The 25,135-nt window shown below is 40.8% G+C and overlaps 1 protein-coding gene and 1 long non-coding RNA gene across 2 annotated transcripts in view; both read left to right on the forward strand.

The window, feature by feature from the left end:
- Positions 1-1,267: 1,267 nt before the first annotated feature.
- ALDH7A1 (aldehyde dehydrogenase 7 family member A1) lies at positions 1,268-17,514 on the forward strand. Its single transcript, XM_055698356.1, has 18 exons — positions 1,268-1,468; positions 1,643-1,696; positions 2,689-2,754; positions 4,448-4,528; positions 6,656-6,779; positions 7,401-7,533; positions 8,135-8,179; positions 9,155-9,232; positions 10,094-10,191; positions 11,000-11,041; positions 12,106-12,200; positions 13,040-13,124; positions 13,413-13,519; positions 14,259-14,375; positions 14,924-15,021; positions 15,188-15,261; positions 16,160-16,235; positions 17,004-17,514. The coding sequence occupies exons 1-18, from the start codon at positions 1,295-1,297 to the stop codon at positions 17,056-17,058; spliced, it is 1,602 nt and encodes a 533-aa protein (XP_055554331.1). The 5' UTR covers positions 1,268-1,294; the 3' UTR covers positions 17,059-17,514.
- Positions 17,515-24,238: 6,724 nt separating this feature from the next.
- The window catches only part of LOC129734666 (uncharacterized), a 34,296-nt gene continuing 33,399 nt past the window's right edge, over positions 24,239-25,135 (forward strand). The window contains exon 1 of the long non-coding RNA XR_008730152.1: positions 24,239-24,538. This is a non-coding gene — a long non-coding RNA (uncharacterized LOC129734666). The remainder of the gene's footprint in view (positions 24,539-25,135) is intronic.

Raw genomic sequence — 25,135 nt, forward strand, 5'->3', positions numbered from 1 at the left:
TCCAACAGGTTTTTGATAGGTTCTGCTGGCTGGATGATGAAAATACAGCTCTGGGGACTGATCTACCATACCATCTGTAGCATAGGTTCTTGAAGTCAAGGCTGTAAAAGCATGGTGTCAAAGGAGGGGAAGAAAGCCTGTACGGCTGTTCTTTTGATGGTGTTTGTTCTCCGGGTAGAGGTAAGGTTTTATCCCCATACTTAAAAAAAAGATTCTTACCTTTCAGATGCAGTAATTTCCCTTTTGAGTTGCTTTTGCTTGAGATTTTATGTATTCCTCTCAAAGGTGAATGGTTTGCTATCTTTTTGGTACAAGTTTTATAGTATCCAATCCTGGTTTCCTTGTGCAAATGACAATTTGATCTTGAGTGCAATGAAGGCAATTGCATCTTCAGCTCTTGAATCTTGCTGGATTGCTTTATAATACTAATCTGTTTACATCATCCAAAAATACCCTTCATCTGACAAAATACTCTTGAACAACTGTTTCTTAAAGAGCAAATTGTTTATACTTAATATAATTTACAGTAAGCAGAAGTGTGTAGTTGTGGAAACCAGAATATAAATTGTGGCATTCTGGAGATCCGTGGCATTTTCTTCTCATGTGCTAAAGAATTTAAAGCTTACTCCTAATTTAAAGTTTACTCCTTAGAGGTTTTATCATTCAGAAAATACTGCATTGCTGAAAATAGTATTTTGTGAGCATAATAAGTTGTTTAAATTTCTAAAGCCTTTTAAGGGGAGTTAAAAATATCAGATAAAAATCTCTTGCAGTTTTGCAAGATGGGTGCATATCAGTGAGGTAAGTGTCTTGGTCCTGTGTACGGGAAAGGAGAAATGGAAACACCGTGGCATCACAAACAGTGGTGCGTGGGTAAGTGGCTGGCCTAGAGGCTGGAGCTGCTTCCTTTCACTGAGATTCAAGCACGGCATTAAAGAATGAAAAGTACACTTTTATTATTGTTATTATTAGTAACAGTACCATCATAATTATTATTGTTATTATAATCATCACCATTCACCATCATCACCATCGTTATTCCTCCTTTGCTGAACAAGGACAGCTACAGCCGCTCCCCGTTTGAACGCCCGTGTGCTTTCACTTTCCCCTGCCGTTAGAAATACGGGACCGGTGCGTCCCGCGGCCACGCGGGAGGGGCGGGGCCCGGGGCACGCGGCGGACCGCGCCACCACCAATCGGCGCCGGAGGCGGGGGGGCGGGGCGGGGGCGGGGCTCCTCCGCCGCGTGCCCCCAGCCCCGCCTCTCCTCTCCCCACCCCGGGCGGCCGCCGGCCATGCTTGGCGTGCGCCGTGTTGCTGCCGCGCTGCTACCGCTGCGGGCGGGGGCCCCGGCAGCCGCCATGTCTACCCTGCTGGTCAACCAGCCGCGCTACGCCTGGCTGAGGGAGCTGGGCCTGCAGGAGGAGAACCCGGGCGTGTACAACGGGCGCTGGGGTGGCGGCGGCCAGGTGCGGGCGGCGGCGCGGCCTGTGGCGGGGAGCGGGCCCGCGGGAGCCGGGCCCTGCGTGGGCGCGGCGCGGCGGCGCGGCCGGGCCTCGGCGGGGCCTGGGGCGTTGCGCCCCCTGCGCTGGGTAGAGGGGCGAGCGCGGCCTCGCGGCTTAACCGCCCCCCTCCTGCTCTAGGTGGTGACGACCTACTGCCCGGCCAACAACGAGCCCATCGCCAGCGTCCGGCAGGTGAGCGCGCCGTGGCCCGGGCCGCCGGGGCAGCTGGGCGGGCGGGGGCCCTGCGGCTGCGGGGAAGCGGGGAGCCCCCCGGGTGCGGGTGCCGAGGCGTCGGTTCGGGAGCGGCTGCTGCCCCTCGGCCAGGCTGGCGAAGGGCGGGGACCTGCCGGCGGGCGGCGGCCGGGGCCCGGGGCTGGTGGGGCCAGGGCGGTTGACGGAACTCGCCACAGCTCGGGCCGTCGCTGGAACAAGCCTGCGGCATCTCCGGGAAGAAAATCGAGCTGTTAACCTCCCCTCCGCCCTCACCCCCAGCTCCCCCCCCACCTCTCTACATACAGTCTTGCAGGTTTTCTTGGGAAGAACGAGGGCTGCTTCTGCTCCTTTCCGTTTTTTTCTAGGGGAAGTTGCAGAATCCACAGGGGTGGGATGTGGCTACTCAGTGGAGGTTGGTGGCCAGGGGGAGGTATGAAGGAGAGCAACGTGGCATTCACGTGGTAAATCTGTGAAAGTTTTTAGCATGAGAATAGCGCTACATCGCTAACCTACTCCTTTTGAATATTAGGACTCCATTAGACTGTAATTAATTAATGTCGGTGAGGCTGGTGGAGCAGGACAGTCCTCACCTCACAGCCTTTGTTTAACAATGCTATAAGATAAGTTATATGAGTATATGATGAATGCCTCCCTTACAGCTGTTCTTTATGGAGCATACTTTGTCATCTGAAGGAAAATTCCTCCTCATGTTATTTTTTTTTTTTTTCTGAGGCAGCACATACGGTTTTTCTCAACAGTAATTTCAAGCAACTCAACATGCCATCTTGGGACCAAACTAGTAGAATACAAGCTGCCAGTGAAAGTGGTATTCTGTAGTGCAGTACTCTCCACTACAAATACATTGAGTTGGATGCAGAAGCTCTTCTGTGCTGTTTGTTTTGGGATTTTGGTTTTCCTAACATGCTTCTAGAAAATTCCTAACATTTTCTTTGACATGCTTCTTCATGTAGGCTAGTTTGGAGGATTATGAAGAAACAGTAAAGAAGGCTAAAGAGGCATGGAAGGTCTGGGCTGATGTAAGTTAACAGAGACTTCACTTTTATAACGTATCTCTGGCAGATAAAGGCCGTTAAATTGCCCTGTCAGGTGGAGGTGTAAAAATATGTTTGTACTGTGTATGTTGCATTAAAGCAAAAATTTGCAGTGAGGAGCTCAAGAAACAAACCCAGACAACTTGCGTACATTACCATTGAGGTACAAAGATGAGGGCATTGACTTGTCAGAAATGTTTGTTTTTAAAAGTCTGGCAAATATACCCAGGCTTGTGCCTGTAAGCCATTGCCAATGGGTCTGCTGAAGTTCAGAAACTTTGTAGCAAGCAAATTATCCTTGTAGGTGTGTTTAACTTCATGTTTCTGCATGCTTTCTCCTGCCGGAGAGCTCTGCAGTCTGTTTGGACGTCTGACCTATGGCAGTAATCTTGTTCTCAAGGGGTGAGGAGGACTGCTGGTTTTGAGTGTGCTTTTTTTTTGTTCACCAGCTGCTCTGGTATCTCACAAAACAGTTGTTACTGTAAAACATTAATGGTTACATTGCTGTGTCAGACAATAGGTAAGCTATTTTTCCTTATTCTCAGTGCACCTTTACAAGCTATGTCCAGCCAGCACCCATTCTCTTGCTAGCCATGCCAGGCTTGGTTTTTATAGCTACCTGCTATTTCTTTGATACAAACTGAAACCTGGATTTTTTTAAGGTACTGCGCGTTATGTATTTTATCCAAAGCAAAGTAGTTTACCTTTCCTGAAGAGAACAGACTTCAAGACAAACAGAACAGCTTCTTTAGCTTCCTCAGGATATGTTAGTACATGTTCTTTTGTTATAATTTGTGAATATAGTGTTGGTGAGTGCATGCCAGTTTCTAATGTGTTTGGAAATAATCTGAAAGCAATCTTAACACATAATAAAGAATCAACAGATCGAATGCTTTAAAGCCTCATCTCAAAGTTGGTTTTTTTGGGTTTTTTTTGTTGTTGTTTGTGAATTTTGGTGTTTGTAGTGAGCTTATCTGAAACATTTGGCCTGTAAAGATGGTGCTTGCATGGTTTATGTATTCCCCACCTCCCTCATCCCAGAGAACTGCTGTTCTAATTCTGTAAATCCGGTTGCATTTATATGGTTTATTATTAATCCTGGCTACTGATTGTTATCTAACATACTGATACCACATAAAAAAATATATCTATTAATACTTGGTATATAGGTTTGCTTTTTCCATGATCAAGGCTTCTGTGTGTGTCAGGAATGACTAGCAAAGTAAATGTGAACAGCCATTGTCAAAAATGTTTGTGATGTTAAATTGTGCTGTTAAATATGCTTCAAAAGCTCAGAAACCAGTGAATGTGCTTTTATTAAAAAATACTTGTTTCTTGAGGTGCAGCTGATTATTTGGGGGCATTGTGGGTGGTGTAGCTGGACAGAAGTAGCAGAACTAATAATCTGAATGCTTCTAGCAATATTCAGTGGAACTGAAGTTTTGAACAGATATAAATGTATGCAGTGTTACCAGTTTCTGTGAGGCAGGAAACAATTTTTTGTAAAGCAGTGTATGTGATAAAAATGAATGAGCAATAATGTCTTGGGAAGATAGGGGAAAAGTACAACAATCAGTAATTTCTTTCTGCAGGGGTAGAAAACTAAAAATATATATGCAGCAGAAATCACAGATGTTCAGTCTCAAATAATTCTTCTGTTTTCTTTTGTTTTGACTAGATCCCTGCACCTAAGCGTGGAGAAATAGTGCGACAGATTGGTGATGCCCTGAGACAAAAAATTAAAGTTCTAGGAAGCTTGGTAAGGTGTTTTAAGAAGCAGCTTAACTTTGTGGGGTCGGTTTGTCAAAACGTTGTTCTCAGTTTTTAATGTACCACTCTGTGATACTAACTTTTAGTAATTGTTAAAATGCTGTTAGTTCTATTAGCTTGCCAAAATTAATTTTAATTTTTAAAAATTAACTTAATTATATTTAATTTAACTTTTTTAAAAAAGGAAAAGGGGGAAAAAAAATGTAAGATTGCATTCTGGCATCCTACACTGAAGATGATAATGTATAATAGGAAAAGGAAGTGTGATTCATTTTGAGCCTGTACTCTTACTGGGAGGAGTGTTGCAGCTGCTGTCCTGCTGTTTTCCCACTTGCTTGTCAGATAGGGCATTGTCTGATACTAAAAGTGTCCTGGAAAAGACCTTCCTCTAATGCAGAGCTTTTAACCTTGAGCTCTTTTTGGTGATCCGCAGGATTTTGTGAACTGACATGTGGAGGTATAAGGCTTCAGAAGGTGAGATGGTCTTAATGAGATCTTCTTGCAGTGCTGTGCAGGACATAAAGGTTGAAGGACTGCTTCTTTAAAACACTTGGTAGTTGCTAGGGACGAAAAGGAGACAAGTGGGAAACTTCGCTTTTACAAGGCTTGCCTGTATGTGCCACTATTCAGAAGAAGGTGTCAGTTAATAACTCCATGTAGTCAAGCCCATATTGTTAACCTATAAAACCTTGTTCTGCCGTTTCCCTTGATGTTGTGTTGTCAGCAGAGTTTCTGTGGTGGAATTGGAGTGCTAATGTAGTTTGTATTCAGAAATGGTACAGCTTCCTTGGTGAGCGTGGACAGACAGAATGTATGTATTGATGTATGTTCCTTGGACAAAACTTGTTGCTTAGTGCCAGAGCATTTTTCCAGTTTTCCTAAACAGATAATAAATCTGTTCAGCTCTTCCAGGATAGGGGGTGAACTTCAGGGTGAAAGCTGTGCAATAGGTATTGAGGGTTTAGGACTTCTCCTGGCTTTAGGGTATGTAAAAGGGAATGATATGGCAACTCGCCTTTTCATATGCCATTGGAACTTTATAGCCTTGCCTCACAATGTCCTTGTCAAGTATCCATATGGATCTCTATCGTACTTACGGACTCACTGCTGTGTTTCATACTAAATATGTCTGATGCTCCTCTATTTCTGGTCACTGAGGAGGCTATTCCTTCTCTCAAGATGACCATGGATGTTATACAAATACCTAGAAATACATTTAGTCACCTTTATTTTAACCTTTGCATGGGGAGTAAAATATTGTAGCAAACCTTTGAACCTGATTCCTCACTTAACAGCTTTTTCAAAGTACAATTATCAGTCTAACGTGGTAGGTGTTATCTGTATGAATGTCACAGCTAGATACCAGAGCATGACTGTAAAATTAAGTGGGGGTAAAAGGGTGACTTCTTAGTTCATAAGTTAGTGAATTTTCTCACTTTTGCAGGAAAATGTCTTAAAATACCAGCTGATTCTTACTGATAGTTTATATGGCTGCAGTGTACATCTAATGTGCCTTTAACAGAAGGACATAGCTTAGGATTGACTTCAGCTTAATAAAAAAAGTATTAAAAAATCAATCCTAAACATCCCAGGTTACTAACATACTAGAGATGTGTAGACATTTTCAGCAGTGTCTGAAAATGGAATCCCTCAAACTCACTTTGAGATGTTATGAAATTAGTAGTCTGCTTTTGAAAAATGTAAATTACTTTCACTTTTGCTAGTGCAGGGTAATCCCTCTTTTCCAATTTATTCTGTGCCTGGTCCACAGTATGTACAAATGTCCTGATGGAAATTCAGTGTTTTGTTGATCTAAACCAGTGCACCTTGCTACTGTTGGCTACTCATTTCAGTAGATTATTTTTAATTTCATCTGTTCATTACTGTCTTCTTCTGATTTCCTCCTATTGAATGTGACTCCTGTCTAGTTGTCTATTGTGATCTTTCTTTGAGCTACGGATAACTTGGGAAGAGGTGAATCTCTTCTAATGGAAAAAATGTGTATTAAATCTTACTTGGTTTACAAATACACCTGACATTAGTGGGAGACAAAGTGTATTGGGCATGTAAGGCAATTTTTTAAAGAATAATTTTGTTTTGCTCTTCTTTTTTTCAGGTCTCTTTGGAAATGGGAAAGATTTTTGTCGAGGGTGTTGGGGAAGTGCAGGAGTATGTTGATGTCTGTGACTATGCTGTTGGTTTGTCCCGAATGATTGGTGGTCCTATTTTGCCTTCAGAAAGTAAGTATGTGTGTATGTATGTTGTTTTTTTGGGGTTTTTTTTGTTTTCTTGCGGTTGTTCTTTTGTACAAATGAAGAGATGGAGATATATCTTAAATATACAGTGATGTAATGCAGCAAAATCTCTGTACTGTGAGTTATCTAGGGAGCATGTTGTCTAGGATTAGATGTGCTGGTAAGCAGTAGCGCCACCTAATGAAGTATCTAGCCTGTGGTGTATATCAAGGGGCAATAGATTTTTCTCTCCACTCTTTGAAGCATTAGATTCTCTTTGATTTCTTTGTTAATGCAGGTGCTAGAGGAAAGTATGTAAAAATTCAGTGGTGTACTTAGAAATGAGGGACCTTCTTGTCAGTTAGCGATCAGCAATCACCATTCTGTTAACTGAGTAGTTAAAATAGTAACACTTTGTGTTGTTAAATTAATAGTTTTTTTCACGATCTAGATAACTTTGTTCCAGTAAACTGCAGAGCACATACAATACAGCTGTCCACAAGCTAATGCTCTGGTGGACAGAGAAGTGATACTAGGCCCCTTGCTTCATGGTTTCCTTTATTAAAAAATAAATTAAAAAAATATTAAATGGATGCAAATTGCATTACATTGTTTCTTTGTTTTCAGGACCCGGCCATGCCCTTATAGAGCAGTGGAATCCTGTTGGTTTAGTGGGAATCATCACAGCTTTTAACTTCCCTGTAGCTGTTTATGGGTGGAACAGTGCAATTGCCATGATCTGTGGAAATGCTTGCCTCTGGTAAGGTAACAGCTCTCCAATGTACTGACGATATTTTAAAATTAGCTAATATCTCAGGCATTAGATTGTTACCAAATATCTGGTATTTCTGTATATTTGATTGTATTTCATGTGGGCTTAATTTCTGTTTATTTTTAGGTTCACTTGTAGTCAAAGAGCTTTGTTTTCTTTTGGGGTCACTCTTTTACAAGATATTGTGATTCAGACCTGTCCAGGACTTTGCAAAATGGCCTGTTAATAAAGAACTCAGGTTGATGTCTTGCAGCAATGATAGTGAATAGCTAATATTTTCAGAATAGATACAGCTAACATTAGGAATCTAAAGCAGCTTTGCTTCCTCTTCCAGCCTCTGTTCCATTTTCAGCTGCTTCACTCCGTCTGGCATAGCTCTTCTTCATGTGGGTTTCAGTAGAAGCTCTGAATGCTCAGCTGTGCAAAAACCACACTTGATTTCCTGTCAACGCACAACTGAAAACCTACTTAACCAAATTGTGCTGTGTTTTAGATACCATAAAAATTGATATTTGAATTATTTCTTACTCTTGAAGAATTGAAGAGAAAATAATGTCATTCGTCTTTTATATAATTTTTTTCTTTTTAGGAAGGGTGCTCCTACAACATCCCTCATTAGTGTTGCTGTTACAAAGTGAGTTCTGGTTTCTTTCCTTTCTGTTTTGCTTTTTGAATAACCTCTTTTCTGTTTGAGGTAGTGCTTAATGGTCAGAAGAACTACTTTCCCCTTGTTACCTAAGAAGTAACAGAATATATAGGATGTTACCTATACTGTTAGCCATTTTTTTCTGGGACCAGGGATGTGCCTTTGCTGAAGTAGGGCTAGCTGAGTGGTTTGATTCCTTGTAGAAGATTAATTGCTCATGCAATTTATCTTCCCTGAATCACACATCCATGTTTCAGAATTACCCCTTTTTTTGGGAGTTTCAGCCCAACGTCAGCACCCAGTTTCTTGTCAGATTCTTCTGGCTGGCTGAAGATGCCTTCACCCCATCTTTAGAATCCAAACCCAGTAAAAACTTAGCTTGTGTTTCTAGGGTTCAAAGCCCATTCTTGACTAAAGGGAGAAGAACTCCAAAGAATAAATGTCATAGTGGTACTCTAGGTTTATTGTTACTTCACTTACTATATTAACATTTTAAATACTTACCTATTGTGTGCTACAAATAACATCTATTTTTAAATCCTAAATGTAAGTAAGCCCTTTAAAAATAACTGATTAGTAAGTCTTGTAGTTTTGATATTAACTCCTGAGAACAATGGCCCCAAACGACTTGAGAGTATTTTATGTAGCTCCACGAAGTTATATAAATATCTCTTTCTAATGGTGAAAAACTGTGGCCAAGGTTTTTACAGACTGATGTAATTTTTGTCCGTGCCAGTTGTGTGGATGCATAAGAAGTATGTTTTGTGTTACTTTTGTGTGAGCTGTGACACTGAAGTCCTTGATGGGAGAATTATGTACTGTACAAACTACTTGTCAATTAACTGCAAGACTGCTGCTTTTTATAAGTAGCTTTTTCATGTGCGTTGTCAGACAGCTTTAATGGTTCATTCCCTATTATATGCACCTGTTGGAAATCTCAGATTTTTACATCTTTGATTCTAGGATAATTGCCAAAGTCTTGGAGGATAACAAAGTTCCAGGAGCAATCTGTTCTCTGGTTTGTGGTGGAGCAGACATTGGGTAGGTAACATTTCTTGTGTTTTGTGAAGATGATATAGAGGGTAAAAAAATATTCTGAGGTACTTGTTGTGAAGAAGTTATTCTGATCTCCAGGAGTTCGCAGTACATGCACATAGGTGTTGCCATAATTTTTATCAGCTGGTCTGAAACTCTGCTGTAAACATCATGTGAATTTCTACTTGCTGTTGTAAGTTCAGCTGCTAGCAAGTAACTTATCAGATGCTTAATGAAGAGAAATGATTAAGTCTGTACTTCTGCATATGCTTACAGCCCAAGATTACAGCTAATAAATTCAACTCATGTTCTTAGGAGTTTTCAATTTCTAGCCCATTGGTCTTTCAGACCACTTGTAGAGGAGAACACTTCCCCATTTTCCATGCTCACATAGGACTCTGCACTTGCTTATAGATGCATACCTGTGCTTGGAAGCTGTACAAATCATATTGTTTTATTGTTCCAATGTGGCAATTCCCAGTACAGATATATATTCAGATGTATCTTTTGAGCATTTCAAGACAAGACAAAAGACATAGTAAACATTAAAAATGTCATAGGTATGCATATTTTCTTGGGGAACGTAACAGTTGGAGCTGGTCTCACTACATACTTCAGATTGAATTTCAAAATTAGTACAGGTGATGCTGTTATGGTCTGAAAAGGGTGAGGGAAACAGCCTTGTTCCTTTTTTCTGGCTAAGAAGAAGCTTTCCTGCTGCCGGCCCAGTCACTTACCTGATGTTTTCAAAGAAGTGGTTCTGACTTTGAGAGATCTCCCTGGTTGAAGTTGGTTTATGTGGAAGATGCAAGCAGCTCTTCCAGCTGTCTGCTGTTTGAACATGGTGGTATGTCTCCCGTCATGCAGAACAGCAATGGCGAGAGATGAGAGAATGGACCTGTTGTCCTTCACTGGCAGCACGAAAGTCGGCAAGCAAGTAGCGCTTATGGTTCAGGAGAGATTTGGTGAGTGTGTGGGGTCTCTTCTATTTCTTTGCGTGGTCGGGAAAGGTGAGGGATTCCCATAGGTTAAAATAACAGCTTCGCTTAGTTCTTGTGTGACTTCCCCCCCCCCCCCCCCCCCACCTTGGTGCAAATTAGATGCTGCATTTTTCAGTAAGCTCTGTTACAACTCGGTGTTTTTTTCCGGGATATCCACAAATCCATGGTCCTACAGTTAATTTGGGTCCAGGGGATGGTCCATGAATATAAGTGAATGGAGATTATCAAGATGAACAGCCAGGGCTTGTGGTCTTTTTGGCAGTGTGTTCACGGAGAAATGGCCCCTTGTCTTTTGTTCCTTATAAATACAGGAGAACAGTTACGATTTTTGAGATGCTGTGTTTGTTGCAAATGCTTAAAAGTGTATAGGCAAGTCCACGCACAACTGCTGGACTCTTAGCTCTTTAGTTTTAATCTTTGTAGCACCTTCTCTTCTTTGTCTGCATCATAGTATCTATGATAGAACTTACTCTGTTTTCACCTTTTCCTTTCTAGTGCTATTTTGCACTAAAAATACTAGTGCTGTTTTTTTAAGCTTCTTTCTGCAATAACTGTTCTCCAGTTATTTCTATTCACAGTATGTGATAAATGTAGTATTTGGTGTAATTTTCTGCTTTAGCTAGAGTGATAGTTGAATATGATGCCCAAAACTTTTGCCTGTCCAGAAAAATAGGTTTAATGAAACTTAGCTCTAGGTAGAGGTGACCTCACTGAATGAGGTGCAGTGAATACATGTGCACATGACATAACTTGTTTTGTGTCTTTTTATTAGGTCGAAGTCTGCTGGAACTGGGAGGAAACAATGCCATTATTGGTAATATTCAACACAGAATTGTTGTTCCGTATTTGAAAGTATACAAATGTTTGTAACAAATTATCCCTTTGTTCTTTCCCTGACCCCGGGTTTTCAAAAAATATGTAGTAGAATGTTGAGAGTTTTCTGTCTTCAGTACTGTGGAGGGGTAATGTTCTAAGATAAAAAATGAAAGTTCAAGCCTCTTACATGTATTCACTGTTGAAGTGAAGAAAGGAATAGCTAAGCACTGTGGCAGAAAGAAAATACAAGGTAGATAAATTCCTAAGTTGCTGTCCCATTGTGCTGTAACCTTCTGTTTCGCTTTTCTCACATTCTGAACAAATGTAAGTGCCTATCTAGAATATTAAGCTCTTCTGAAAATCACATTCAAGCAGGTCTGTCTCTTCTCCTTGCTGCTTTGCAGCCAGTAGCATAAACTTGCATTATACTTCATAGTTTACTTTTTTGTATGGAAGTCCTGCTTTTTGTGGAATTGGCTTTGAATGATGGCGTAAACATTGGTTGGACTTTGTCCCAAATTTAGTAGTAACTTTTGATGCTTCAGAGAGTTCTGTGGGACTGGTTAAGCTGAGTGGTATTTAAGTTTTAAATAACCCAATGTCTTTTAGCCAGATGTATTTGTTCAGTTCATTTATATTTCACATTATGGTACACCTGTGTATTTTAGTTACTTTTTTCACTTGCCATCTGGATACACTTTACCATTGTTTCTCCATGCTTCTAAACTTCTCAGTGAGAGGACATAGTGAAGAAATGGCAAGAAACAGCTTGTAGTTTCTTGAATTAAAATGAAGCTGAAGTCCTTTGCAAGCTTTATTGTGCAAGGCTCTTTTCAGTATTTCAGACCTAACATTTACGTCCAATTGTGTGTGTCTAATTCCAGGTGTATAAGTAATAGGAGTTTTGAGGTGTTTCAGTGTATCTTAGTGTGCTATGCTAATGCTACCTATTCCTAATGTTTGTTGTCCAGCCTGACAGTTTATTATGTTGTTTAGTGTCTGAAGTCTTGCAAACTGTCTGTTTACTTCAGTAACATGCTGATATTCTTAATTTCTGTTAAGTGTTTGAAGACGCAGATCTGAACCTAGTCATCCCATCTGCTCTGTTTGCCGCTGTGGGAACAGCGGGTCAGAGATGCACAACTGCTAGAAGGCTGGTAAGTAAATCTGTATTGTCTGGTTTGGGTAGCTCTGAATTTAAACTTAGTTCCAGATTAGCTCAGAAGATGCCTGGCAATTCCTGGTATTGTGGAGAGCAACAAATAATCTTTCAAACACGTTTTTACTTTGTCAAAAATCTGTGTGATGGCCAAATACGATGGTAGTTTGTCATTCCAGTGTAATTCTAGCTCTAAAGAGTTTCTTTGTATGTGTTTCTAGAAGTACCTGGGGCTAAAACTCAGGAAAATAAAATTTTATATACCTCCTGTATTTCTCTCGGTTTTCATTGCCAGAGCTTCTTTGCTTTTGCTTGCTATGAATTTTGGCGCAGGGTTTAGATTTCACCAAAGCAAGGGTGTGTCTGTTGCTTACTTTATTATTAATTTTTAACCAATCATTTTTAACAAGTTTAAAGGTGTTAAGTGTCAGCCTGTGTCTATATAGTCTTTTCAGAATTGGGTTTATTGGGTAAATATTGTCAAAATTGATGCAGGTTAACTTTGGGTTTATAGGAAGGGCAGAGTATTTGTCCTAAAACACGTAACTGAAAAGTTTGCAGAACACATTGATACCATTGATGTGAGATGGGGTAAAATTAGATTTTTGTTTCTTTGCTGTTTTTAAACCTTCATGGTAAAGATTTAAAATCTGCATTTCATGGTGTTAGTGCTGTTTTGAGGCCTTGCTCATGTGTTTATTTTTAACTTTGGGATTTGCTGAATATGAGCAACACTATCTCCACACTTCATTCAGCTCTCTTGAAAGTGCAGTAGTACTTCAGAAATAGTTGCATAGGCTGAGCTGTCTTGCAACCTTCTTACCACATTTCATTTAGTTCCTCCATGAAAGCATCCATGATGAGGTGGTGACAAAGCTTGCGAAGGCCTATGCCCAGGTCCGCATCGGTGATCCATGGGATTGTAAGTAGCTATTTCCAAGTCATGGGTTTAGGAGACAAGTTTCTGTTTGTTTCTTTCTGTTTAAATTCCAAATAGATGATAGGTCAAAGCTGTCTAATTTTCGCAATTTACCAGGGAGTGAGGTAGCTGGTTTCATTTAGAATACAAACTCTGAAAGGGAGATTAAGAGTCCAGCTAATACTGCTTATCTTGGACAGATAGATAATTACTTCCAAAATGTGATCATAAGAATATTTGCAAGTGTATACAGTTTTGCTGAAAGCATGTCTTTGGATCTTTTGTATTTAGCTGACACTCTGTATGGGCCTCTTCATACCAAAGAAGCAGTGAAAATGTTTCTTGATGCAGTAGAACAAGCGAAACAACAGGGTGGCTCTGTGGTCTACGGTGGAAAGGTGACTGACTTTTATTCTGCCTGCTACATTTAGTGTTCCAGGGGAAAAAAATACAATAATGTGGTGGCTTAGGCCAAGATTGTATCTCAGTTTGTCCTGTCAGCCATTACAGGATGTTAATCTGAGAATGTCTGAATTGCAGTCCTGTCCTTAGGGCAAAGATGGCTCTACTTAAGAGCTATCTTCTCCTCCAAGAAATGGCTAAGAGTTTTTGGCTGTTCCTTGCGCTCCCTAGTTGCAAGTGATGGTGAAAATATGAACAGGAATATAAATGGTGAATATCAAATATATAACAAAAATTGTTATTCTGTCCTTGGATTCACAGTATCAAACCACTGGAGATTCAAGAGCCACTTGCACATCTTCATCATAAGGGATGTTTCATTCTCATGGACATAACATTCTGGGAGTTCTTGTCTTGCATTGGCACCTTCTTTATTCCTCATACCTGTAAAGTTCTAATCAGTTTACTAATCAGCTGATGAGTAGGAGAAAGGAGGGAGGTTTTGTCAGCTGCTAGACTCTGAGATTTGATTGCCTCCTTAGTAGACTAAGTTATGTTTCTGCATTTTAAATACTTCAACAAGTAAATATTACCTACTCAGATGACGTGATCTTGTATTTCTGATGGCTAGGCACAGCTATAGTAACCAGCCATGAAGTATGCAGTTGATGTGCTAGTACTAAGCAGGATGCTGGTTTGAACTTACTTAGTTTTTTCTTTTTTTGTGTTTTGAAGGTTATAAATCGCCCTGGAAACTATGTTGAACCAACCATTGTGACTGGCCTTCCTCATAATGCACCCATTGTCCACACTGAGACATTTGCCCCCATACTGTATGTGCTGAAATTTAAGGTAAAGTAATAATGGGGAATTAGTCAGGTGTGAAGGATGCTAACAGATGAGTCTGGAGGGAGATTTCAGATGTATGTCATGTCCATGTAATTGTCCCAGCACCTCAAGAAATGGTAACTGATGTTCTGTACTGTGGGGTATGTACTGTAATAGTTTACCTCAGTGTGTAGCTGGTTGTATGTACTGCCATTTATGCCATGGCAGGGGGGTTGGAACTAGATGATGTTTAACGTCTCTTCCAACCCAAACCATTCTATGATGCTATGATTTATGCTTTTTTTCTGTGAATAATACTGGAGTTAAATGAGAGTCTGGACAGGAATAGATTTTTTTTTTTTGTTCATGTCAACCTGCTCAAAAGCATATTGTATGTTTTGTGCAGTGGTGGAGTTAACCTACACCTGACTTGGTGCACATGTATCTGCCAAGTGGCATTTAGTATATTTGCATTATGGCTGTTGTGTGGTGTTTTTTTCCTCACTATGCTTCTTTGTAACTGCGTTGCTTTGAATGGTCATGGTTTAACCACTGGCATGTGTTCCTTCTAGGAGGAAGAGGAGGTGTTTGCCTGGAATAATGAAGTAAAACAAGGTCTTTCCAGCAGCATCTTTACCAAGGATTTGGGAAGGATTTTCCGCTGGCTTGGGTATAATTTAAATTATTTTTCTGCCTTCCTGAAGCCTAAGATCACAGTCTTTGGTGACTTTTGTAAACCTATGCATAATGCTAGCTAAGCATTTTATAGTCCTCATTTTTGGGAAGGAGCCTTTCCTGATCCTGAGGAGTAATTGTGTCTTTATCTTTGTTTGTAGACCGAAGGGGTCTGACTGTGGCATTGTGAATGTCAACATCCCAACCAGTGGGGCTGAGATTGGAGGCGCTTTTGGTATGTTACTTAGGCTTTTTTCTTGATCCTTTAAATTATTAAATCCTCTAGCATCAGGTCTAAAGACTTGGTATTAATCCTCAGACATTTTTTGTTTTTTATAAGCTGGTGGGATTTTTTTTCCCCCTTGTAATTCTGGAAGAGAATAAGGCATTACTACTGTAAAACTAACTGGTATAATTTAGGTCTCCTCACCTTATTTTTCAAGGTTTTAATCAGTCCATTTAAATTACTAAATCTGAAGAAATCATTGAAGTTAATTTTGAGTTATACTGCTTTAGAAAAAACAGAAATTGAGTAGAGGTAGTTTGATTTCAGCTTTACAAATATCTAAATTCGGTTTATAAATATTCCATGTAGCATTCCCCCCCCCCGACCCCATCAAGGGAATGTACCTCAGAAGTATATGTTCTGGATCTGTTTAGACATGTGGCTGCATAGAAAGATGTTGTTGTGTATGTTTGCATGTCTATGTAAACATTACAGCCTAAGACTTTCTCACAAAAATACTTTAAACACATTTTTGCCTTTATTTCTCATTTTTTGTATATACTGAAGGAAGTGGGGGGGGGGAGAAGAGATATTCATCTTACCATTTAAACAGTGCAAGAACTAGCACATTGTTGTACTCTGTTCCATGTTAAAATACAAAAAAAAAAAAAGCTTTAAAACAAGCTGCTCTAGTGCCAGCATCATGAAACTTTCAACTGCTGGAAGATCAATTTTTGGATCAAGCAAGAGGAGAGAGCTAGCAGTATGAGTTGTATTCAGATATAGAACAAGGGCAAAGAAATAGTTTTTCCCATGAATTTTTATAAAATGTATCACCTAGAGTTAGTCCAGATTTCCATGCTCCGAAAAAATTTTCAGGTTTTCATTTATAACCTTCTTCCTACAGGTGGTGAAAAGCACACTGGTGGGGGAAGAGAATCTGGAAGTGATTCATGGAAACTTTATATGAGACGGTCTACTTGGTAAGACAGACTTTTAAATTCCAAATAAATGCAAAAGTTCAAAACATATAAATCCTTGACTGCGGAGGTTGTCCTCACTGAATGTGAGATAGCCATGTGTGAGTGTAATTGCCATGCAAGAATTTACATTGTCTTCCTAGTAGAAGATGATTTGAAGGGTCTAGATGGAGACCTTTCTTTGCTCTCTGTTCCTAAAAAGGAAAAAAACCCCACTAAACAACCTGGGTTTTTTTCCCCTCTTGCTTGATTTTAAACTTAGCTTGTTTTTTTTTAATTACTGAAACTTGCCAGGAATTATGTGAAGTGACAACCACTGTGAGGGGGCCACTGTTGCCAGTGGTGGGTAATTTAGCTATGTGTTGGGTATCTATCCATACATCTCCTGAGAGCCTGTGGTGATTGACAATTCCCACTCTCTGCTGCCCTCCCTAGCTTCTACCTGTGCTAAGTTTGGTTTCCATGCAAAGGTGTATGAAGACAAGAAATCCCACCTTGATTTTTCTGTATGGAGGTTCTCCTAGCAAGAGATGAAATAGAGAAATTATACTTTACTCTCTCTTTGATCTTGGGGAATGTGGTCTTTCCATGTAATAGTTACTATATTGAAAACTGGAGTAAAGTCAATTTATAACTTTAAATAGTCAAACTGCTCACAGAATTCTTTTTGTATACACGTGACAGAAACCAGAAGCCTCGTATGTAGGAAATGGACTGCATAATCTGTCTCGGTAATCAAGTCTGGTCTCTAAATACTTGTTTCTTTTCCAGTACAATCAACTACAGCAAGGATTTACCTTTGGCTCAAGGAATCAAGTTTCAGTAACGGTTTTATGAATGGCCGTGCCATGAACTCTCCTAGCATTTCAGAAACAAGCGCCTTTTAAGCCTCATGGTGAAGAAAATTAATCATCTGAAACTGACTTGCAACAAAGATACTAATTCTGTCAAAAAATCAGCTATTCTAAAATCGCTTCACTTTGTATGAAATTATTACTTCAGTCTTCAAATAAGAAGTATGTGTTTTTTGGGAAGAAGGGAGTGTGACTGAAACTAACACATTTGGATTCAGATGTCCTGAATAATCTGTTGCCTTATCACTATTATTTCATTATCAATGCTATCTGTACCCCCTGCCTCCCCACCATTTGCTGATATTTCTAGCTAGTAGGTCTATGTTTCAAACTACGTGCTGAGTTTCCTACAGAAAACTGGTGCTGTGGGGGGTGGGCAGTACAGGGCTATTTTTCCATGCAAAAATAAAAGTACATTTTGTGAGATACCTTGGGCTTCTAGGTTGTTTTTTTTTTAATTGTTGTTTTTGAGCAGGAACATTCAGCTGACTGTCCATTTTTATGGCTGTGAGAAGCATCACTGGGCTAAAAGGACTGATACGGTTTTCTTGCCCCTCTTTCAGAAAAGAGACTTGTCACCCTGTGTGTTGGGAAATAAGGGGTAAGACCAAGGGCTACTGCAGTCTCTTGGAACCTCCTCTTAACATTAGAAGGAGTCATAGCCAATTCAGGTTGTCGCAGCTCCTGTGGCACCCTACAAAGAAACCAGCTGAAGAACTGGAGATGCAGCCAGGAGGGAATACACTTCCAGAGGGAATTTGCTGGGGCAAGGCACATTGTTTATGTGTGTTTCACCTTAGATGGGGGTTTCTCATGGCCAGTGAAGACTGCAGCTGTCAGCAGGTCATTATGGAGCCTTACGCAGAATCCAGGATGAAAAAGGCACAGCGCTACTAGGCTGATTTTCACTTTCCACAGAGTAACTTCTGAGGTTTTTAATGTACCATTTTTCGGGGAGATTTCTTTGCCTCTCAGTCCTATGTACCAAAATTCCACAATCTCTGAACATGGCAGGGCTGTTAATTTTGGGCCCAGATTCTAGGACTCTGATATGGCTTTTGATTTAATTTTGATGCTAAGATATTTTAATAGCAATGTCATCAAGATTGTGTTAAAGGTGCAACATTCCACAGTGCTAGGTAGTCTTCTTTCACCCTACTATCTAGTAGGATTCAAAACACTATGTGTTTTAAACCATCTGTATTATAGAAGGTATTTTAGGTGTCACTTTCTATAGAATAAACAGTAGGCAGCCAAAGTTTTTTTCCTACTGGGTCTCTTGCAGCCAGGAGAACTCTCCTGTAGTTCTTTGTGCTTGGCCATTGAACTAGGAAATGGGTTTCATGAAATAATGTCGTGTGTTTGCACACAGAACTGAAATCCCCTAAGCAGGCAGATAAGTCGTTAGCAGATAGAGGGCAAAGAAATGATCACATGTCCTAATTTAAAATTTCTGCTATTCTGAAATTAGCACAAGTTACAGAAGCTGTATTCTTAAACACTGTTCTGTGACACTGAATGTTGTCATGAAACTTTCAACAATGAAAAATAAGTTCAAGACCTCTTTCCTCTTCTTGCTGCTTATTAATAGTGGTTTGTATAGCCTTGTTAGATCACATCTGTTGTTCTGGGAAATAAAGGTATTTTTACTCTTCAGATAAAATAATCTTGCAAATCCCTTGGTTTATTTTACAGGAATAAGGTTAACTGCCATCTGGCTTTAGATAGGTGGACTGAGGCCATGGAATGGAACAAAACTGGGATGGTGAGTCAGTTTGGTCATCGAATCATTACTTGAAAATGAGTATGAATGGAAAAAATGTAGGGATGTAATCAAGGAGATGACTGTATAGCAAACACTAAACTTTTTTTTTTGTAAAAAGGTAAACTTGACATTTTGAAATACAGCAATTCCTTCAACCCAAAGTTTTGAGTGGTTTTCCAGAGGACTCAACTTGAAATACTTGTGTAACTACCTCTGTATATTACAAGTAAGCACATTAGATCCACTTTATGTAGGCAAACAATGAGCTTTCTCTGTAAGTACGTTACAAATTCATCCTGACTTTTGCTAAGTATATGAATTACTGTTCCAAAGCTCATGTTACCTGCATTGTCATTGGACTGCTGGTATGGCATTGCAGCAGGTAATCATAGCGCCTCATCTGCTTCCCAGGCCGCTTTGAGTTCATTAGACAATTTTTGCAATTTTCTTCTCTCCACCCTATTTATTTATAGTTACCTGTTGAAGAATCCTGCCTGAGCTGACTAGCTGATTGGCTTCCAGTGAAGTGGCTCTGGGGCGAGTGCCTTCTAAAGACAGCTGCAGGTTGTAGTAGGTTTTGGCAAGGATTTAGGTGCCTATAAGCAGTTGTGATTGTAGTGCAGTGTTAAACTAAGGAGGCTTAACAATACTGTAAGCACCCTTTTCTCAATTTCTGCTTTAACTTGAAAAGTCCACTCAGATTGTAAACTGCATTAGCTGCCATTGGGTTATCTCACCCAAGGAAAGCAGTCTGAGAATTCATAAAATGTGTCTTGGAGCTACTGGTATGTGCAACAACATAATGGTACTTGCAGTTTTAATACAAATTCTATCAGCGACTTCCACTGTTGCGTAAACTTAATTACAACTGAGTGTGTAACACCAGTGAATAACAAGTGTTAAATGACATGTGATCAATAATTCATTTGTTAGCACAGTATTGCTTACTGTGAAATGACCTTGATGGGAACAGCCTTGCAAGTAACTTCCTTTCATTTTGCCATATTAACGGAAGACTAATGTAATTTTTACTGATAAACAAAGCAATTGCTTTTTAAACGAATGGTGAAAAATCAAACCTGCAGGCTGTGAGCTGCAGGCTGCTTTTCTTCCATTCTATTGCATCCTATCACAGCTTCTGATAGCAGAGTTGGTACAGGAACTGTTTTCAGGAACCAGGAATACTACTCACCAATAGTAGGTCTCAACTTGGGTTTTGGGAAATAGCTGCCCTGCAGTGCTGAATTTAAAACAACTGGGAAAGCGCTCACCGTTACTTTTCAGTGCTAGCAGATCAACATGTTCGTCTTCTGCCTGTGGTTTTCTCATGGTATTTCTGTTGCTCAGTTCTGTGGGTTGTTGCTGGATGGGTTCAAAACCATGGGGCTGCCAGAACTCTAATTTGTGGCAGCTGCCTATGTTTCTGTACGAGATACTGTATGTATGTATAGCTGCTGCATTCAGGACTCATTAGCCTGTACTAATCTATTCAGGTCTCTGTATTAATCTCATCAAGAGCTATGTAAAAAAATAAAGTGTGAAGTACAGGAGACCTCTTCGCCTGGATTATCTTCTGAATCGTTTGGCATGTTGTGCTGCAGCAATGTATTAGGCATGTGTTGCACAAGTATGGACTCTTATTTTCCTATGTGGAAGAGAAAAATTGTGAAGGCATATATATGGGTTAAATGACTTAATCACATAGAATTAAGTTCTCGAGTAAAAAAAATATGGCTTGTCAAGGACTTTTTCATATCTTGTGTTTAGTATTCTGAAATGTGTATCGCTTGATCAGCAAAACATGCTGTCATTTGCTACTTGCCCCGTGTTTGAAAACTAAGTAATGGATTGTGTTCAGTTGTTTGCAACTGCCACTGAAGTGCTTGCTGCTTGCAGTGAAAAACATCTCGTCTAACCTTGTGTTTTGAACATGGTTGCCTGTGAGTACCTGGTACAAAGGTACATGTTCAGTCTCTGTTTTCTCCTAAATTATTAGCATTGGTTCTCCATACAGCTCATTGTTTTCCTCCAGATAATATGGAAACACTTTCTGCATTTCTGGGACAGGGACTTGCACAGTAAGGCGTAGCGCAGCCTTTGTTTTTTGAGTCGTCGCGTTCCTCCCGGTGTCGCTGTTGGTCAGGCTAAAGCCTGCTGAAGGGCCGCCGTTACGCTCACTAGCCAGCTGTGTAAAACACAAATCTCTTCATCTCAATGTCTTTTCTATTCCAGCACATCTGGGAACACTACTTCTGAGCTGGTAATTAAATACACTTTATTCTGCAAAAGCCTCAGTAGATTAGTGCAATTGTTATATAAAACATGAACTCCAAAAGCCAGAGGATAAAAATAATAGTGTTTCAGCTGGGTACTCTTCTCCAGGGAGGAATGAATTGTTTAATACATACTTTACACAGTGTGTTACTGTTCTCTGGTTTTACAGCTGTTTTCCTGCAACCTGATTTCAAGGTGGAGTTAAAGGGAACAAACAGTGTCTACTACGTCTCTGAACTTCAGAGGAAGACCCATCCTTTCATTAAACTGTGGAAAGCTCAAAGTTGGTGGTAACTGTGTTTCATGCTTCCCTGGCACCACCCTTACAGGTGTTCCAAACCTCTTTGCATGAGGTGGTGAAGTTAGCATCACCCACCTATTCAGGGTTATTCATTACAGATGTAATGAAATGACAGCATGCACATTTGAAAATGAGAGACTGAGGAATAACGGAGGAGAAATACCATCTGTGGCTCCTAAGGCTTTTATTTAATCCCTAGGCTATTACTGAGCACTTATATTCTCCTGTCTTTTGTTTGTCGTGGGTTTCAAGAGGCTACTCACTCATTGGGCTGTGATTCAGACTGACCTGTAACGATATAAAACTCTCAGTCTGATGTGACTGCTGCATTTGAGAAATACCTTAGAAGTGCAGCACATACCTCTTCTTTGAGTTGTGTTTCTTCTAACTACATTTTTTACTACGATTGCTGGTATTTTTATATTTTTAACACATCACAGCAAGTATGCAGGATACTCGTAGAACCCCAGAATTCAAACCTCTTTCTAGCTCATATGTGACTGTATTCGCTTATTGACTGTATGTGCTCACAATCATGTGTTTGAGAAATGGGAGATATCTGTTTGCCCCATAAAAAGTAAAGACATTCCTCCTCCTCTCAATTTGATCCAGATGGCACTTGATTTATGGTCTTGGTTTAAGGCAGAGCAAACAGCAGAGCAATGTTATGGTGGCGTTTCATGATACAGTGCAAGTCAAACTATCCTCTTAAGCTTTGCTGCGTTATTAAATCACCATAGGCTGAAAAACCAATGTGAAGATCTTAGCTGAAGGAGAGGGTATGCAGGATCATGGGGTGACAGCAGAGGAGAAGAAACTTACGGCAACAAGAAAAAACACGGGGATGGAACACAAGGTAGGAAATCTGAAAATGGTGAGTCAAGCACTGCTGTTCCAAAGCGGGCATAACCAGCACTGGCTGCTGTTGACTCTGTGTTGCCTGCTCATTTCCTTTCCATATTTTTTGGTTAGTTGTGTTACTGATTTCCTCCCCCCCCACCCACCCCCCGCCTCCACCCCCGCCAATTTCTTGTTGAATTGACTCCCTGCAAAGTCTGACAAGCACCACAGCTGTGCAAGGAAACCTGTAGGAAGGCAGCAAGCAGTCACTGGCTGCAGAAAAAGGAAGGACCTTGAAAGTGAGGATGAGGAATTCAAAACCACCAGCAAAGGGGGTGGTGAAGCCAGGGTGAAACACACAGGCAGCATTGCAGAGGAGAGAGAGGACCCAGTACCAGGCTTTTAGGTGCTGGATATTACATTGGGAATGCTGGGGAAGATAAGGGTGACCTCTTGCAAGCGGGAGGTGCGGCAGAGTGCACAAAATAAGATAGATTGAAAGAGCATGGTTTTGAATATTGTATAAAGGAACAAAAGGATAAGGTAATTACTGGATGAGGAGAACAGGGGAAGGAGTCAGATGTAGTTTAAACCAACACATAAGGCTGCAGTTAGGGCAGATAAAGCATACACAGACATATTCACTGTGGAACAATGTAATCCTAAATCTCCAGATTGGTTGAGAGTTCATTGATTGGAGCATGATTCTGGCAGTAGGACAGACTGTCAAAACTAGTTGTTGTGATTAAGGAAAAAAGCACCAACAGCACAAAGGAAAGTATCTGAGAGCAGAAGCAACATTCTTGCTTGGATAGTTATGTTTCTCCTAATGTTTTCTGTACTGTAAAAATTGTCCCAGTGTCATTCAGCATCTTTTGTGTAAAAATACCCCACCAAAAACCAAAAAAAGCACACCAATTTTTGTTCCATGTTTTTTGAGATCAGCTCTGATGTATTAATCTATGCATTTCAAATCTCTATATTTATTAGATTTATTCAGCCAATATTTGCCTAAGTACTCTAGCCTGCATGCTGATGGTATCATTTACTCTTCTGGCTGTTCACTGCCTTCTTTCTGAACAATAAATACTGAAAGTTCAGAAAGGCTAACCCTTACTGGTACTTAGTCTGTGTCATTCCATGTTGTGCTGTTCCCACGAGAAATGGTAAATATGAAGCATACTTTGCACAACTCTTTTCATGAGTTCTTCAAATCACAGATTTCCTAATTACTATGAGGTGTTTGTCATTCCTCAAGAGTGTTAGTTTGTTTCTTTAGGGCTTCTTTGAAACTGGGTTAGGACATCAGTATTTCAGTGTACTGGGCTTGCAAAGAAAAAGTGATTTGCTTGGCTTACAGTGGTCCTCAGCTAATCAGAAAACATATTTTGAAATTTGTATTTAAGCTGCTAAGAAAACTTGTTTTGGAATGTGAGTTAAAATACCAGGAAATCATGGTCTTTCATTATTTCCCTACCAGAGATCAAAATGATTTCTGGTATAGAATTACAAAGGGTATGACCCAAGCCAAAACAATTCATTTTTCCCCTAAATACCTATAGACCACCATGTATTTTCTATAGCATCTCCAAGACTTTCTTTTAATTGTTTACCTAGTTCATAATTTTGTAGCTTCCCATTCCTCAGCACTGAGGTGTGATTAGTCAACCTTTGTTATGGTTCAGTTAATCAACAGGGCAGAGCAGAAAATACTTGTGTTCTTTTCTCATTACTCTGGCTTAGCACTGTTTCTGTTCGAGCTCTAAAAATTGTCTATAATTACTCCAGAATGATATTTGCTGGGAGTGGAGAATCTGTATCTGTGTGTGTCTCTACCAGGCCACTTCATTAAAACTTGAGATACCAATTTTTGCTTTCTTCCACCAGGGCAGGATGAACACAGTGAGCACAACCAAAGCACAGATCAAGTTCTCCCTGATCTCTGTTGTGAAATGCTGTTGTTCAGCTTTCATTTCCTCTGCAGCTCTTCCCCAGGCGAGAGGGTGCGAGAAGCTGTACTTCCCTCTTACCCTGCTCTGCTGGGCCCAGAGCTGAGGAGAGCCACCTGCCCACCCTTGCAGCCTGACCTGCCCCGCGGTGGGGCACCAGGGCAGGGGGCAGAGCTGGGGAGGGGGCACGCAGGCACAGCCCCCACCCGCGCCCTCCCAGCTTCCCATCAGTGGAGCCAGTCGCTGGGGGTCCGCAGTACCACATAAAGGGCTCCTGCTACATGAAGCGTAAAGGTGATGGCCTGGCTGCAGTGCTTCTGAAGGTAAGAGCAATGCGTGCTCACAGCAGTGCATGAGCATCTCAGGCTGAGGGCTGCTCCCAAGATTTCCAGAGAAATTGCTGTTGCTCCACAGTTACCCAGTGCAGTGACTGCAAGGTAAAAGCACAGACACTTCAGCACAGACAGCTTCCTTCATAGAGCTGTGGCCAGGGCACTACGAAGCAGGATTTTGGCTTGTGCATTGCTTTAGAGGCTGAACAGAATCTTGGTTAAACTGCTGCCTCACCATGCTGGTTTCCACATGGGATCTGTGCTGCCCACTGGGACACCGCTTCTTTCTCTTCTGAGCTGCCGAGCTGTCTGGCAGTGAATCAGCTGCTGTCCTGCAGCCTTTGGCTGCCTGACTTGGTAGGTTTGCTGTGAGCCAGGCCAGGGAATCTCACAAGATGTAGTTGTAACTGCTTTTATGACCAGGGGTATATATGTTTGTGCATGGTGGCCCTATCCAAGCTCGCACTTGAATCACAAAATCATTTGGGTTTAAGATCATCAGGTCCAACCGTTAACCTGGTACTGCCAAGTCTGTGCTGCCAAAAGGGAGTTAGACATCCAAAGCAGCACCTTCCACTTCTATCCACA

Source organism: Falco cherrug, chromosome Z (assembly GCF_023634085.1).
Source record: "Falco cherrug isolate bFalChe1 chromosome Z, bFalChe1.pri, whole genome shotgun sequence".
NCBI lineage: Eukaryota > Metazoa > Chordata > Aves > Falconiformes > Falconidae > Falco > Falco cherrug.

Coding starts and splice junctions, on each gene's coding strand:
- ALDH7A1 (XM_055698356.1), top strand. CDS start 1,295: ATGCTTGGCGTGCGCCGTGTTGCTGCCGCGCTGCTACCGCTGCGGGCG. Junction 10,192..10,999: donor TATGGTTCAGGAGAGATTTG/GTGAGTGTGTGG, acceptor TCTTTTTATTAG/GTCGAAGTCTGCTGGAACTG. Junction 14,376..14,923: donor TGTATGTGCTGAAATTTAAG/GTAAAGTAATAA, acceptor TGTTCCTTCTAG/GAGGAAGAGGAGGTGTTTGC.